Source organism: Pseudophryne corroboree, chromosome 5 (assembly GCF_028390025.1).
Source record: "Pseudophryne corroboree isolate aPseCor3 chromosome 5, aPseCor3.hap2, whole genome shotgun sequence".
NCBI classification, from domain to species: Eukaryota; Metazoa; Chordata; class Amphibia; order Anura; family Myobatrachidae; genus Pseudophryne; species Pseudophryne corroboree.
In genome coordinates, this window is record NC_086448.1 from 36,185,278 (window position 1) to 36,201,609 (window position 16,332).

General features: G+C 47.3%; 1 protein-coding gene across 2 annotated transcripts in view; it reads left to right on the forward strand.

Moving 5' to 3' along the window:
• TRAPPC9 (trafficking protein particle complex subunit 9) overlaps positions 1 to 16,332 on the forward strand; it is a 1,110,831-nt gene that overhangs the window by 167,075 nt on the left and 927,424 nt on the right. For both annotated transcript variants that reach the window (XM_063921220.1, XM_063921221.1), the window contains exon 13: positions 1,233 to 1,359. In XM_063921220.1, coding sequence (XP_063777290.1) covers positions 1,233 to 1,359 — 127 coding nt within the window. The remainder of the gene's footprint in view (positions 1 to 1,232; positions 1,360 to 16,332) is intronic.

Genomic DNA, 16,332 nt, shown 5'->3' on the forward strand with positions numbered 1-16,332 from the left:
GAGATTCCGGCGTCGGTATCCTAACCTCCAGGATCCTGACAGCCGGTAAACAAATTGCTTCCCAGCTCTACATCCGTCACTCACATTATGTCACATTCCCATCGACAGGGAGACAGTGTTTGTCAGACACTCCCATAATGATCCTTCATTAGGGGACACTTTCCCTGTCACATGAAGAGTTGGAGACTTACTCCTGTCAGAATGTAGAAAGAGAATTGTCCACATTCTTATTGTTACCCAATACCACTACCATATTAATAGGCTTCTAGAACGGCTGTCCTTCATTCACTAGAGGTGGAGTTTGGTTGTTAATCAGACTCTAGGACACATCATTGTTCCAGGTTTGGTTCTGTAAAGCTGGTGAGCACGGGTAGCGCAGTAATGCGGACTGAAAACAAGTACATGTTCCTCTTATTGCCGCCATCAGCAGAGATTTCTAATGTCTTTATAAATATAACAGGGCTGGTACTAGACTGTTGCAGCCTTACAAGATAACCGCAGACTGCTTTATTGTAGCATACGGAGTCATGGGGTCTTCCAAAATGTAAAACAAGTATTTTCCCAATGTATACTCCGCTATTATTACAGACCTATCAATGGCAACATATATACTATAGAAGTGTCACTTGGAGAAAATCGTTTTTTGTTTTTGTTATTGCTGAAGCCGTCGGCTGTCGCTAATGAGCCTCTTCTTCCCCTCCCTTTCTGTGCATGGATGACAATGAATTGCTGCTAATTTGCATATGTAATTTAAAAAGTATGCTCTGCTGTCCAGTTGGGCTCTAATTGGGCGAGTAACATGTCACCAGTGATTCCCTAATAACTGCGTGGCGTCACCCATGAACCGACGCCTCTTCCAGATGACAATCCCACCAGTTTATGCAGCGTGCCTCTGGAACTCAACCTCACAGAACTGCAACCTCAAAAGCATACCTCCCAACATGAGCCTCTCCAGGAGGGACACAATGCTCTGCTCCTGGACTTCCCTCTTAATGTATGATTGCCATCACCTGTGCTGAAACACCTTTCTTATCCATTAACCTGTTCAACACAGGTGCCGTCAATCATATATTAAGAGAAAAGTCCAGAACCAGAGAATTTTGTCCCTCCTGGAGAGGGTCATGTTGGGAGGTATGCTCAAAGGAGTTCTCTCCAAATATTCATTATACTGAGTATACAGTGTCCATTGATAATGTTATTATAATGTGATGTTTTTCCTCTTGTGTTTCCAGGGACTGCTGACGAGCGGTGTGGAGTTTGAGTCTCTCCCGGCTGCCCTATCCCTTCCCGCGGAGTCCGGCTTGTATCCTGTGACTTTAGTGGGCTTACCTAGAACCACCGGGCAGATAACGGTTAATGGTGAGCACTGGTCTGCACTTGGGAGCCTTCAGACTCTCTCACATGTTAAAGGGAATGTATTGCTGATGCCTTGTGGAGGCAGATATCTGTGGGCGGCAGCGGTAGACATGAGATCAGTGGTGGCCAGTAGCATCACTGAGGATCTGTATGACACGTAACTAGCAATCGGCTGTAAGTCGATGGCGATGCATATCTGTGATTGGCTGGGATGTCCTCCAGCGCTTCCCTTATCCGTGGGAGGCGGCATAGCAAGTGTTGCGGAGCCCTGTTTGGAATTTCGGTCCTGGAAAGGGTTCCATTGCTCATGACGCAGCCCGCTTTCACGAGCTCAGAAGGGCAGCACAGTGGTGCAGTGGGTGTATAGACACGTATATCCTAATAATTTATTAAACTAGCACCTGACACCCTTAAGAACACCCTGCTGATCAGGACGCCCTTCTCCTGTATTATGGGATATGTGAGCGTAAAGTATGAAGAGCCCTTCAGCAATCCTTTCCGCTTGGTAAAGGCAGCGGCCACCACCGCTCTGTTTATGGCGAGCCTCCAAAAGACAAAGCATCGTTGACACAGTTTTAATTAACACAAAAAATACACATTTACACTGAAATATATCAATGTACTTTTTACCTCTCAAATGCTTATTTTAGTACCGTTAATACGTTTTAGATTTTCTCTGACGTCCTAGTGGATGCTGGGAACTCCGTAAGGACCATGGGGAATAGCGGCTCCGCAGGAGACAGGGCACATCTAAAGAAAGCTTTAGGATCACCTGGTGTGCACTGGCTCCTCCCCCTATGACCCTCCTCCAAGCCTCAGTTAGATTTCTGTGCCCGACGAGAAGGGTGCACACTAGGGGCTCTCCTGAGCTCTTTGTGAAAGTTTTAGTTTAGGTTTATTATTTTCAGTGAGACCTGCTGGCAACAGGCTCACTGCATCGAGGGACTAAGGGGAGAAGAAGCGAACTCACCTGCGTGCAGAGTGGATTGGGCTTCTTAGGCTACTGGACATTAGCTCCAGAGGGACGATCACAGGTTCAGCCTGGATGGGTCACCGGAGCCGCGCCGCCGGCCCCCTTACAGAGCCAGAAGAGCGAAGAGGTCCGGAAAAATCGGCGGCAGAAGACTTTCCTGTCTTCAGATAAAGGTAGGCGCACAGCACCGCAGCTGTGCGCCATTGCTCTCAGCACACTTCACACTCCGGTCACTGAGGGTGCAGGGCGCTGGGGGGGCAGCGCCCTGAGACGCAATAAATCGTTAGAAAACCTTTTATGGCTAAAATAAATGCATCACATATAACTCCTGGGCTATATGGATGCATTTAACCCCTGCCAAAACATACAAGAAAACGGATGATAAGGACGCCGAGAAAGGGGCGGAGCCTATCTCCTCAGCACACTGGCGCCATTTTCCCTCACAGCTCAGTTGGAGGGAAGCTCCCTGGCTCTCCCCTGCAGTCACTACACTACAGAAAGGGGTTAAAAAAGAGAGGGGGGCACAAATTAGGCGCAGTATAAACAATACAGCAGCTATAAAGGGAAAAACACTTATATAAGGTTATCCCTGTATATATATAGCGCTCTGGTGTGTGCTGGCAAACTCTCCCTCTGTCTCCCCAAAGGGCTAGTGGGGTCCTGTCCTCTATCAGAGCATTCCCTGTGTGTGTGCTGTGTGTCGGTACGTTTGTGTCGACATGTATGAGGAGAAAAATTATGAGGAGACGGAGTAGAGTGTCTGTAATAGTGTTGTCACCCCCTGGGGGGTCGACACCTGAGTGGATGTACTGTGGAAATTGCGTGACAGTGTCAGCTTTGTATAAAAGACAGTGGTTGACATGAGACAGCCGGCTACTCAGCTTGTGCATGTCCAGACGTCTCATATAGGGGCTCTAAAGCGCCCGTTACCTCAGATACAGACGCCGACACGGATACTGACTCCTGTGTCGACGGTGAAGAGACAACCATGATTTCCAAATAGGGCCACACATTGCATGATTGAGGCAATGAAAAAAGTTTACACTTTTCTGATAATATGAATACCACCAAAAAAAAAAGGGGTATTATGTTGGTGAGGAAAAACTTCCTGTAGTTTTCCTGAATCTGAGAAATAAAATGCGTGGGTTTCCCCCCGATAACAATTGATAATTTCTAAAAAGTTATTGGCAGTATACCTTTTCCCGCCAGAGGTTAGGGTGCGTTGGGAAACACCCCCTAGGGGGGATAAGGCGCTCACACGCTTGTAAGAACAAGGGCTCTACCCTCTCTTGAGATGGCCGCCCTTAAGGATCCTGCTGATAGAAAGCAGGAGGGTATCCTAAAATGTATTTACACACATACTGGTGTTATACTGCGACCAGCAATCGCCTCAGCCTGGATGTGCAGTGCTGGGTTGGCGTGGTCGGATTCCCTGACTGGAAATATGATATCCTAGATAAGGACAGTATATTATTGCCTATAGAGCAATTAAAAGATGCATTTCTATATATGCATGATGCACAGCGGAATATTTGCCGACTGGCATCAAGTATAAGTGCGTTGTCCAATTATACCAGTAAAGTGGTCAGGTGATGCGGATTCCAAACGGCATTTGGAAGTATTGCCTTAAAAGAGGGGATGTACCCCAGGTCGCCTCTCAAAATAAGACGCCGTATTATCAGGCGCAGGCCTGGTTGGCAAGCGGACAAAAGGGTTCCTCTTTTCTGCTCGTGACAGAGGGAGAGGAAAATGGCTGCAGAGATCAGCCAGTTCCAAGGAACAGAAACTCTTTTCCGCCTCTGCCAAGCCCTCAGTATGACGCTAGGGCTTTACAAGTTCAGGCACGGTGGGGTCCCGTTCTCAATGAATTTCAGTGCGCAGTGGGCTCACTCGCAAGTAGACCCCTGGATCCTTCTGGTAATATTTCAGGGGTACAAATTGGATTTCGAGACGTATCCCCCTCGCCGTTTCCAAAGGTCTGTTTTACCGACGTCTCCCGCTGACAGGGAGGCAGTTTTGGAAACCATTCACAAGCTGTATTCCCAGCAGGTGATAATCAAGGTACCCCTCCTGCAACAGGGAACGGGGTATTATTCCACACTATTGTGGTACCGAAGCCAGACGGCTCGGTGAGACCGATTTTAAAATCTAAAACCTAAAATCTTTGAACACTTGCATACAGAGGTTCAAATTCAAAATTGAGTCACTCAGAGCAGTGATTGCAAACCTGGAAGAAGGGGACTACATGATGTCTCGGGACATCAAGGATGCTTACCTTCATGTCAAAATTTACCATTCTCACCAAGGGTATTTCAGGTTATGGTACAGAACTGTCACTATCAGTTCGGACGCTGCCGTAGGGATGGTCCACGGCACCCCGGGTCTTTACTGAAGTAATGACCGTAATGATGATATTCCTTCGAAGGAAGGGAATTTTAGTTATCCGTTACTTGGACGATTCCCTGATAAGGGTAAGATCCAGGGAACAGTTGGAGATCGGTGTAGCACTATATCAGGTAGTGTTGCGGCAGCACGATTGGATTCTCAATATTCCAAAATCGCAGCTGGTTCCGACGACTTGTCTTCTGTTCCTAGGGATGATCCTGGACACAGTCCAGAAAGAAGGTGTTTCTCCCGGAGGAGAAAGCCAGGGAGTTATCCGAGCTAGTCAGGAACCTCCTAAAACCGAACCAAGTCTCAGTGCATCAATGCACAAGGGTTCTGGGTAAAAATGGTGGCTTCCTACGAAGCAATCCCATTCGGCAGATTCCACGCAAGACTTTCCAGTGGAACCTACTGGACAAATGGTCCGGGTCGCATCTTCAGATGCTTCAGCGGATAACCCTGTCACCGGGGACAAGGGTATCCCTCCTGTGGTGGTTGCAGAGTGCTCATCTTCTAGAGGGCCGCAGATTCGGCATTCGGGACTGGGTCCTGGTGGCCACGGATGCCAGCCTGCGAGGCTGGTGAGCAGTCACACAGGGAAGGAATTTCCAGGGCTTATGGTCAAGCCTGGAGACATCTCTTCATATAAACATTCTGGAACTAAGGGCCATTTACAATGCCCTAAGTCAAGCGAAACCCCTGCTTCAGGGTCTGGCGGTATTGATCCAATCGGACAACATCACGTCAGTCGCCCACGTAAACAGACAGGGCGGCACGGGAAGCAGGGGAGCAATGGCAGAAGCTGCAAGGATTCTTCGCTGGGCGGAAAATCATGTGATAGCACTGTCAGCAGTGTTCATTCCGGGAGTGGACAACTGGGAAGCAGACTTCCTCAGCAGACACGACCTTCACCCGGGAGAGTGGGGACTTCACCCAGAAGTCTTCCACCTGATTGTAAACCGTTGGGAAAAACCAAAGGTGGACATAATGGCGTCCCGTCTAAACAAAAAACTAGACAGATATTGCGCCAGGTCAGGGGACCCTCAGGCAATAGCGGTGGACGCTCTGGTAACACCGTGGGTGTACCAGTCAGTGTATGTGTTCCCTCCTCTGCCTCTCATACCAAAAGTACTGAGAATCATAAGAAGGAGAGGAGTAAGAACTATACTCGTGGTTCCGGATTGGCCAAGAAGGACTTGGTATCCGGAACTTCAAGAGATGCTCACGGACGAACCGTGGCCTCTACCTCTAAGAAAGGACCTGCTCCAGCAGGGGCCTTGTCTGTTCCAAGACTTACCGCGGCTGCGTTTGACGGCTTGGCGGTTGAACGCCGGATCCTGAAGGAAAAAGGCATTCCAGATGAAGTCATCCCTACCCTGGTCAAGGCCAGGAAGGACGTAACCGCAAAACATTATCACCGCATTTGGCGAAAATATGTTGCGTGGTGGGAGGCCAAGAAGGCCCCTACAGAGGAATTTCAACTGGGTCGTTTCCTCCATTTCCTGCAAACAGGACTGTCTATGGGCCTAAAATTAGGGTCCATTAAGGTTCAAATTTCGGCCCTGTCGATTTTCTTCCAAAAGGAACTGGCTTCAGTGCCTGAAGTTCAGACATTTGTAAAAGGGGTACTGCATATACAGCCTCCTTTTGTGCCTCCAGTGGCACCTTGGGATCTCAATGTTGTGTTGAGTTTCCTAAAGTCACATTGGTTTGAACCACTCACCACTGTGGACTTAAAATATCTCACATGGAAGGTGACGTTGCTGTTAGCCCTGGCTTCAGCCAGGCGTGTGTCAGAACTGGCGGCTTTATCATATAAAAGCCCTTATTTAATATTTCATTCTGACAGGGCAGAATTGAGGACTTGTCCTCAATTTCTACCTAAGGTGGTTTCTGCATTTCACATGAAGCAACCTATTGTGGTGCCTGCGGCTACTAAGGACTTGGAGGATTCCAAGTTGCTTGACGTGGTCAGGGCCCTGAAAATATATGTTTCCAGGACGGCTGGAGTCAGAAAATCTGACTCGCTATTTATCCTGTATGCACCCAACAAACTGGGTGCTCCTGCTTCTAAGCAGACGATTGCTCGTTGGATTTGTAGTACAATTCAGCTTGCACATTCTGTTGCAGGCCTGCCACAGCCAAAAATCTTAAAATGCCCACTCCACAAGGAAGGTGGGCTCATCTTGGGCAGCTGCCCGAGGGGTCTCGGCTTTACAACTTTGCCGAGCAGTTACTTGGTCAGGAGCAAATACGTTTGTAAACTTCTACAAATTTGATACCCTGGCTGAGGAGGACCTGGAGTTCTCTCATTCGGTGCTGCAGAGTCATCCGCACTCTCCCGCCCGTTTGGGAGCTTTGGTATAATCCCCATGGTCCTTACGGAGTTCCCAGCATCCACTAGGACGTCAGAGAAAATAAGAATTTACTTACCGATAATTCTATTTCTCGTAGTCCGTAGTGGATGCTGGGCGCCCATCCCAAGTGCGGATTGTCTGCAATACTGGTACATAATTATTGTTACCAAAAAATTCGGGTTATTGTTGTAGTGAGCCATCTTTTATAGAGGCTTCTCTATTATCATGCTGTTAACTGGGTTCAGATCACAAGTTGTACAGTGTGATTGGTGTGGCTGGTATGAGTCTTACCCGGGATTCAAAATCCTTCCTTATTGTGTACGCTCGTCCGGGCACAGTATCCTAACTGAGGCTTGGAGGAGGGTCATAGGGGGAGGAGCCAGTGCACACCAGGTGATCCTAAAGCTTTCTTTAGATGTGCCCTGTCTCCTGCGGAGCCGCTATTCCCCATGGTCCTTACGGAGTTCCCAGCATCCACTACGGACTACGAGAAATAGAATTATCGGTAAGTAAATTCTTATTTTCCTTCCCCCATTTTTGGACCCCATACTACTGGCTTGTTTTGCTGTGGCTGCTAGTGGACCCTGGTCAGGAGACTTGGCATTCTAGTGTATTCATTCTACACGTAAAGCTAAAAAATGCCATTAAGAAGTGAAATTCAGGTCTTCATTCCTGGACCCTAGATTTGTGTTGGACCATGGCAAATCCCGGTTTTAGGTTGGACAGTGGCTGTATGTGCTACAAACATGGGTTCCTCCACCTAGTGAACCGAGTAGAAAGCGAGACTTGGCTCTACGTAGCCATGAAGAGCTCCTTATAGGTGGCGGCCATGTTGTACCAGCATTGGGGATGGGGGTCTGTAGATGGGAGAGCAGATGGGAAGATGTAAGGGTGAGAGATGTACGGTGCTAAGGGTGTGACAGTAATGACAGTGGTGGGAGTGCTTATCATATTAGGTGTATATTAAGGGAAAGCATATGGCTAATGGAATAGATGGAAGAGGGATAGAGAAGCAGAGATACACAGAGATGAGTATGTTCGCTGCAACGGTAACGAAAACACGCTAGAGACTGCCTCATTCCAACTTAAGTACGACTCAGAATCAGCCCATAGTTGCTGACAATTGACGTGTAAGTTGGGAATAACAGACACCTGGAGCCATGGAAACATGTCATGGACTTCACTGATCTATCCAATTGTTACAGATGTTGCCAAGGAACAGGTGTATCAGGTATTCGCAACGGGATATGGTCATGTGACCGGCGCTCAGGATCCCACCGGCCACCATGCCGACGCTGGAATCCCAAGAGCTCAAAATACCACCAATCAGAATGCCTACCCGCAGGGTCTATTCTCACTCATAGGTGTCCACTCGTGGGCTTCGTTGCGCTTCCTTCCCCGCCGCCATTCTGCTGCCAGGATTCCAGCAACCGGCAACGCGTGCCCAGCCTATTGACAACCTCTGAGTTTTCAGCATGCTATCTGAGAAAGATCCCTTTTTCAAGTCACAGGAGTAATCCCAGTTTATTGTAGTACCGGTAGTCTGTAGAGCAGGCTCAGGTTGCTGCCTTGCTGGTATTTTGCTGGCGTGATCGTAAACATTTGGGGAACAGTCCCATTTTTATTTAGGAGACAGATATAAGTGTTAGTATTGTTTTATATTTTGTGGGTGTGGCCGCCCTTCTTAGAGATGCAACAAATTATCTAGCACTTTAATATTATGGCGTTGGCTAAAGTCTGCAATTTTAGAAAATAGTTTCCATCTGACTCCCATAGAAGAATGCGGTCAGTTTTATTAAACTAGCACCTAGCACCCTTAAGAACACTCACCCTGTTGATCGGGACGCCCTTCTCATGTATTTTGGGATATGTGAGCGTAAAGTATGAAAGAGCCCTTCAGCGTCCTTTCCGCTTGGTAAATGCAGCCGCCACCGCCGCTCTGTTTATGGCGAGCCTCCAAAAGACAAAGCATCCATCACGTTGACACCGTTTTAATTAACACAAAAAATACACATTTACACTGAAATATATCAACGTGCCTTTTACCTCTCAAATGCTTATTTTGGTACCGTTAATACGTTTTATATTTTCCTTCTTCAAGTTAATGTTCTTTAGAATTTGACAAGAAACACATAAAAGAATGAATATTATTTACACTATGGTTTTCACGTTAATAATAAGTTCACCGGGTTCAATAGAAGTTATGTTTCTTTTATTAGTTTTAAAGTTAGTGGGAATATAAGTAACTTTTTGGCTTCGTTTTTGCCATTTCCACGCTAATCGCGACGACTTTGTTGCTATGGGCTCATAGTCGGTAAATTATGTAAGGTTGTCAATGTCACTGTATCCAACACCTCTCCTGAGATATTTCCGCTCTCCTAGCGATGATACATCCAGCCCGTAGTGTTGAAATTGCACAAAGCAACCAATCACCATCTGCCATTTCATAGACCGTGCTAGGTAAATGACAGTGAGAAGCTGATTAGGCAATTACTCCACGTTTAAAACATCTCCCGTCTGTGTCTTTCAGTTCAAATTCAAACCTGTCATTCCCGACCCACCCTAACGGCGATCATCCTACTTCAGAGCGTTATTGGAGATTGCCTCCATGCATTGTGTGTATGTTCCAATTATCGGCCAGTCGCTTATGTTCGCTCCACTATCGTAAAGTGTTCCGTAAATACTTTAAAGTACTTTTTTGTAAAGTATTCCGGCTTTGCACTAAGGAGAGAATTCAGTAGGGTGAGGTCTGTTTAGTAAGTCTTAGACGGAGATAAAGTGCCAGCCAATCAGCTCCGAGCTGGCATCTTACAGGCTGGGTTTGAAAAATGACAGGAGCTGATTGGCTGGTCCTTTATCTCCGTCCACTTTATCTCCATCCAAGGCTTAGTAAATAGACCTCAATTTTAGAATACCGCGTTCCGCGGATATGCCTTCTTCTGAAACCCGCAGTATCCAATTAAAAAAAATATATCGCATGGTTTTCAGCACTGAAAACCCTGCGGCTTGTGAGAATAATCAAATAATTAAAAAAAATATATATATAGTTTTCATGTGCTCTCCACAGTTCCTGGTAGTCTTCCCTGCATCTTCCGACTGGGGAAGGGGCTGCTGGTAGGCTCTGGAGATTCTGAGGGGGGAGCAAGGGCTGCTGGGAGATGTAGTTCTCCCAATGGCTGGCTTTACACTTACACTTGGGGTCACTCACTCACTCACTCACTCACTCACATACTCACCGCTGCTGCAGAAGAAGACAGTGCTTCAGAAGGTGAGTATTTACAGCCTAATTAAGCTAATTGGAAACTTCCAAGTCCCGGTGAATTTTCTTGAAAATAACAATTTTAGGAAAAAATCAGACTTGTTCTGGAGGTGCGAGAAAGAAGATGCAGTGATTTCACGCGTCCCATTTACAGTCCCCTAGTTGAATAGCAAAAGTATTTTTTTTTAAATTTCAAACCCGCAGTTGTTCAAACTGTTACCTTTTGGATGGAGTCGGGTAAAGGGAACCCTCAGCGGGTGTAGTATGTCACAGGTGCGTCCTCATGCACTATTGCTGCATTTGTACCGAACATCCCTGCTAGGTGCACCAGGTCCCGTGCGACAAGACCGCTTCACGAGACTGCACTGATATGCGCCACTTGTATATCTGTGTGCAACTGAGTCTGAGGGGTCTGTTTACTAAGCCTTGGAGATAAAGTCTCAGCCAATCAGCTCCTAACTGCCATGTCACAGGCCGTGTTTGAACAATGATAGTTAGTAGCTGGTTGGCTGGTACTTTTACCTCCGTCCACTGTATCTCTATCTGCATACGCAGTGCTGCGATACAGCGGCAAGTACTGTTCTTCGTGCACAGTTTAAGACTCCGTCGCACACAGCTATACAAGTGTCGCATATCAAATTAGTGTAGTCGCGGGAGGCGGGTTTGCCACATTGCTTTAAGACACACATTCACGCAAAGAGGACGCTTGATGCATTTCGCACCGCATGGCGTATTGAGGACACATCGGTATGCCGACATTCTGAATGCAGACACCAGAATATGGGCGTTATATGACATGTCGACATAGCGATTTTTACTATTTAAGCCTTAACCCTAAATCTAGCGCTACAGTGAGCTGTTGAGTTGTGTCTGTCAGCATGCACAGTATAGACAGACCATGTCGGTACTTCGTATGCGGATATAATGCCCATGACAACACTCTGAGTGCCGACACCGTGGCATGCTTACCCTATCAGCGCGTGGGTAGATGTCGGCTGTAATTTGCACGCACATCAGGCTTCCCGCAGGGACGGGGCTGTGTGTGTTAGTATTCCCCCTCTGTGCCGTTCTCGCAACATTTAGGAGCATTGCTCCGCACATGTTCCGGCATCTCAATAAATAAATTACAGGGAAGGGAATGCAAATGTATTGCGTCATGGGGCGGCTCACAGCTTGAAGACCCAACTTTCGGGGAGAGGTAATGAGCTGTGCCACAGGTAGGCTTTTGTTCAGATTGCTGAGCAGGAATAGCATTAAAGTATTAAGCAGGCGATGGATCTCAGGGAACAGAACTGACTTGTACACCGTGATATACATATACTCACAATAAGGATTTCTGTATTCTAATATATCCCTTTACATTGCGGGGTAGTGTATTCTCCTCTGCCAGACACTGTTATGCTAGGGCTCTATATCTCTCTGTTGTATCTGAGTTCCACGGGCTTACCGCTTCCCCTGGAATTAAAGTTCCCTTTCATTTTCCTGTTTTGCATACACCGTATGTTTTTTGCGGCGGTTAGGAGGTGACATATTCGTGGTTACATTAATATGCTAGACGTTGGATCATCTCAGCATAGCAAATGAGACACTAACAAGACAGAAGGGAGATGAAGAAATGAAGGGTGTTTGCTGGGCTTATACACATTTCTACGCTGCAGGAATTGTTAATAAATATATCCTTGCGGTATTAGCTGCAGATAAAGCGTTATATTGCCACCTTCACTCCATGGGAAAGGAGCGAGCATTTGGAAGCTGGAAGACGTGCTCATAATACATTGGTGTCTAGGTTTATAGCGCAATCCATAAAGATTATATTATTATTATTACATTTATTTATAAGGCGCCACAAGGGTTTCGCAGCGCCGTACAAAGGACAGTACTGGGAGACAAAGCTTAGCATTACAGTAAATAAATAACAGAAATAGAGTACAGGTAACAGAGCACCACACTTCTCAAGATGTAAGTAGTGAGGGAGTGATCAGCGTTTTACTAGGTGCTGGGGATCCGGTCTCTAGGTCGACCACTATTGGTCGACAGTAACTAGGTCAACAGGGTCTCTAGGTCGACATGAATTTTTCACTATTTTTTTCTTTTTACACAAACAAAGTGGCTGCTAAGCCTAACAGCGCTCAACCCCTACAGTGGTGTCTGCTTATGAAAATATTGTGCAACACGAATATTGATGAATAAAAAAGAGAATATTTATTGTGATGGATTCTTCACAGGTGCAGAAGAATCCATCACAAGTGACAACATTTATGACTTATAACTCATGATCATATCTGCATTTTCCCTCATTTTCACTGTTTAATTGATATAGTGCAGACTTGCACCTTTCAAGTTTTGTTTTTCAAAGATTTCTTCTATTTTCCCTACATCAATGATCTTTATTTCCTTTTTCTCTAACGTCCTAGTGGATGCTGGGGACTCCGTAAGGACCATAGGGGATAGACGGGCTCCGCAGGAGACTGGGCACTCTAAGAAAGATTTAGTACTACTGGTGTGCACTGGCTCCTCCCTCTATGCCCCTCCTCCAGACCTCAGTTAGAATCTGTGCCCGGCCAGAGCTGGGTGCTTTTAGTGAGCTCTCCTGAGCTTGCTAATAAGAAAGTATTTTAGTTAGGTTTTTTATTTTCAGAGAGCTTCTGCTGGCAACAGACTCTCTGCTACGTGGGACTGAGGGGAGAGAAGCAAACCTACTAACTGCGGCTAGGTTGCGCTTCTTAGGCTACTGGACACCATTAGCTCCAGAAGGATCGAACACAGGACCTGAACTTGTCGTCCGTTCCCGGAACCGCGCCGCCGTCCCCCTCGCAGAGCCAGAAGTCAGAGGTTGAAGAAAGAAGACGTCAAAATCGGCGGCAGAAGACTCCTGTCTTCATATGAGGTAGCGCACAGCACTGCAGCTGTGCGCCATTGCGCCCACACTAACCCACACACTCCGGTCACTGTAGGGTGCAGGGCGCAGGGGGGGGCGCCCTGGGCAGCAATTAGATACCTCCTGGCGAAAGCAGCATATATACAGTTGGACACTGTTATATGCATGAGCCCCCGCCATTAATTTTACACAAAATCGCGGGACAGAAGCCCGCCACTGAGGGGGCGGGGCCTTCTTCCTCAGCACTCACCAGCGCCATTTACTCTCCACAGCTCCGCTGAGAGGAAGCTCCCCAGGCTCTCCCCTGCAGACTCACGGTAGAAAGGGTAAAAAAAGAGAGGGGGGGGCACATAAATTTAGTGCATTTAATATATATACAGCAGCTACTGGGTAAACACTAAGTTACTGTGTGATTCCTGGGTCATATAGCGCTGGGGTGTGTGCTGGCATACTCTCTCTCTGTCTCTCCAAAAGGCCTTGTGGGGGTCCTGTCCTCATATAGAGCATCCCCTGTGTGTGTGGTGTGTCGGTACGCGTGTGTCGACATGTTTGATGAAGAGGGCTATGTGGAGGCAGAGCAAGTACAGATGAATGACGTGTCTCCGCCGACGGCGCCGACACCTGATTGGATGGATATGTGGAAGGTGTTAAATGATCATGTAAACTCCTTACATAAAAGGTTGGATAAAGCTGATGCATTGGGACAGTCGGGGTCTCAGCCCATGCCTGATCCTACAGTGCAGAGGCCGTCAGGGTCTCAGAAGCGCCCACTATCCAAAATGGTTGACACAGATATCGACACGGATTCTGACTCCAGTGTCAATGACGATGATGCAAAATTGCAGCCTAAAATGGATAAAGCCATCCGCTACATGATTATAGCAATGAAGGATGTATTGCACATATCAGAGGTAAACCCTGTACCTGACAAAAGGGTTTATATGTATGGGGAGAAAAAGCAAGAGGTGACTTTTCCCCCTTCACATGAGTTAAATGAGTTATGTGAAAAAGCGTGGGATTCTCCTGATAGGAAAGTGCTGATTTCCAAAAGGTTACTTATGGCGTACCCTTTCCTGCCAACGGACAGGTTACGCTGGGAATCCTCCCCTGGGGTAGATAAAGCTCTGACACGCTTATCTAAAAAGGTGGCCCTGCCGTCACAGGATACGGCCGCCCTAAAGTATCCTGCAGATAGGAAGCAGGAAAGTATCCTGAAGTCTGTTTATGCACACTCAGGTACTATACTGAGGCCGGCAATTGCGTCGGCCTGGATGTGTAGTGCTGTAGCAGCATGGACAGATAATCTGTCTGAGGAAATGGATACCTTAGACAAGGATACCATTTTACTGACCCTGGGGCACATAAAAGATGCTGTCCTATATATGAGGGATGCCCAGAGGGACATTTGCCTACTGGGCTCTAGAATAAATGCAATGTCAATTTCTCTAACGTCGTAAGTGGATGCTGGGGACTCCGTAAGGACCATGGGGAATAGCGGCTCCGCAGGAGACTGGGCACAAAGTAAAAGCTTTAGAACTAGCTGGTGTGCACTGGCTCCTCCCCCTATGACCCTCCTCCAAGCCTCAGTTAAGATTTTGTGCCCGAACGAGAAGGGTGCAATCTAGGTGGCTCTCCTGAGCTGCTTAGAGTAAAAGTTTAAATAGGTTTTTTTATTTTCAGTGAGACCTGCTGGCAACAGGCTCACTGCATCGAGGGACTAAGGGGAGAAGAAGCAAACTCACCTGCGTGCAGAGTAGATTGGGCTTCTTAGGCTACTGGACATTAGCTCCAGAGGGACGATCACAGGCCCAGCCATGGATGGGTCCCGGAGCCGCGCCGCCGTCCCCCTTACAGAGCCAGAAGACTTAAGAGGTCCGGAAAATCGGCGGCAGAAGACGTCCTGTCTTCACTAAGGTAGCGCACAGCACCGCAGCTGTGCGCCATTGCTCTCAGCACACTTCACACTCCGGTCACTGAGGGTGCAGGGCGCTGGGGGGGGGGCGCCCTGAGACGCAATAAAAACACCTTTTTTGGCAAAAAATACATCACATATAGCTCCTGGGCTATATGGATGTATTTAACCCCTGCCTATTTTTACATAAAAAAGCGGGAGAAAGGCCGCCAAAAAAGGGGCGGAGCCTATCTCCTCAGCACACTGGCGCCATTTTTTCCTCACAGCTCCGTTGGAGGAAGGCTCCCTGACTCTCCCCTGCAGTCCTGCTCTACAGAAACAGGGTAAAACAAGAGAGGGGGGGCACTAAATTGGCATATAAATATATACAGCAGCTATATTAGGGAAAAACACTTATATAAGGTTATCCCTGTATATATATAGCGCTCTGGTGTGTGCTGGCAAACTCTCCCTCTGTCTCCCCAAAGGGCTAGTGGGGTCCTGTCCTCTATCAGAGCATTCCCTGTGTGTGTGTGCTGTGTGTCGGTACGTTGTGTCGACATGTATGAGGAGGAAAATGGTGTGGAGGCGGAGCAATTGCCTGTGTTAGTGATGTCACCCCCTAGGGAGTCGACACCTGACTGGATGGTCTTATGGAAAGAATTACGTGATAGTGTCAGCACTTTACAAAAGACTGTTGCCGACATGAGACAGCCGGCAAATCAGTTAATACCTGTACAGGCGTCTCAAACACCGTCAAGGGCTCTAAAGCGCCCGTTACCTCAGGTCGATACAGACACAGACACAAACACTGACTCCAGTGTCGACGGTGAGGAAACAAACGTATTTTCCAGTAGGGCCACACGTTACATGATCACGGCAATGAAGGAGGTTTTGAACATTTCTGATACTACAAGTACCACAAAAAAGGGTATTATGTGGGGTGTGAAAAAACTACCCGTAGTTTTTCCCGAATCAGATGAATTAAATGAGGTGTGTGATGAAGCGTGGGTTTCCCCCGATAAAAAACTGCTAATTTCTAAAAAGTTATTGGCATTATACCCTTTCCCGCCAGAGGTTAGGGCGCGTTGGGAAACACCCCCTAGCGTAGATAAGGCGCTCACACACTTATCAAAACAAGTGGCGTTACCGTCCCCTGATACGGCCGCCCTCAAGGAACCAGCTGATAGGAAGCTGGAAAATATCCTTAAAAGTATATACACACATACTGGT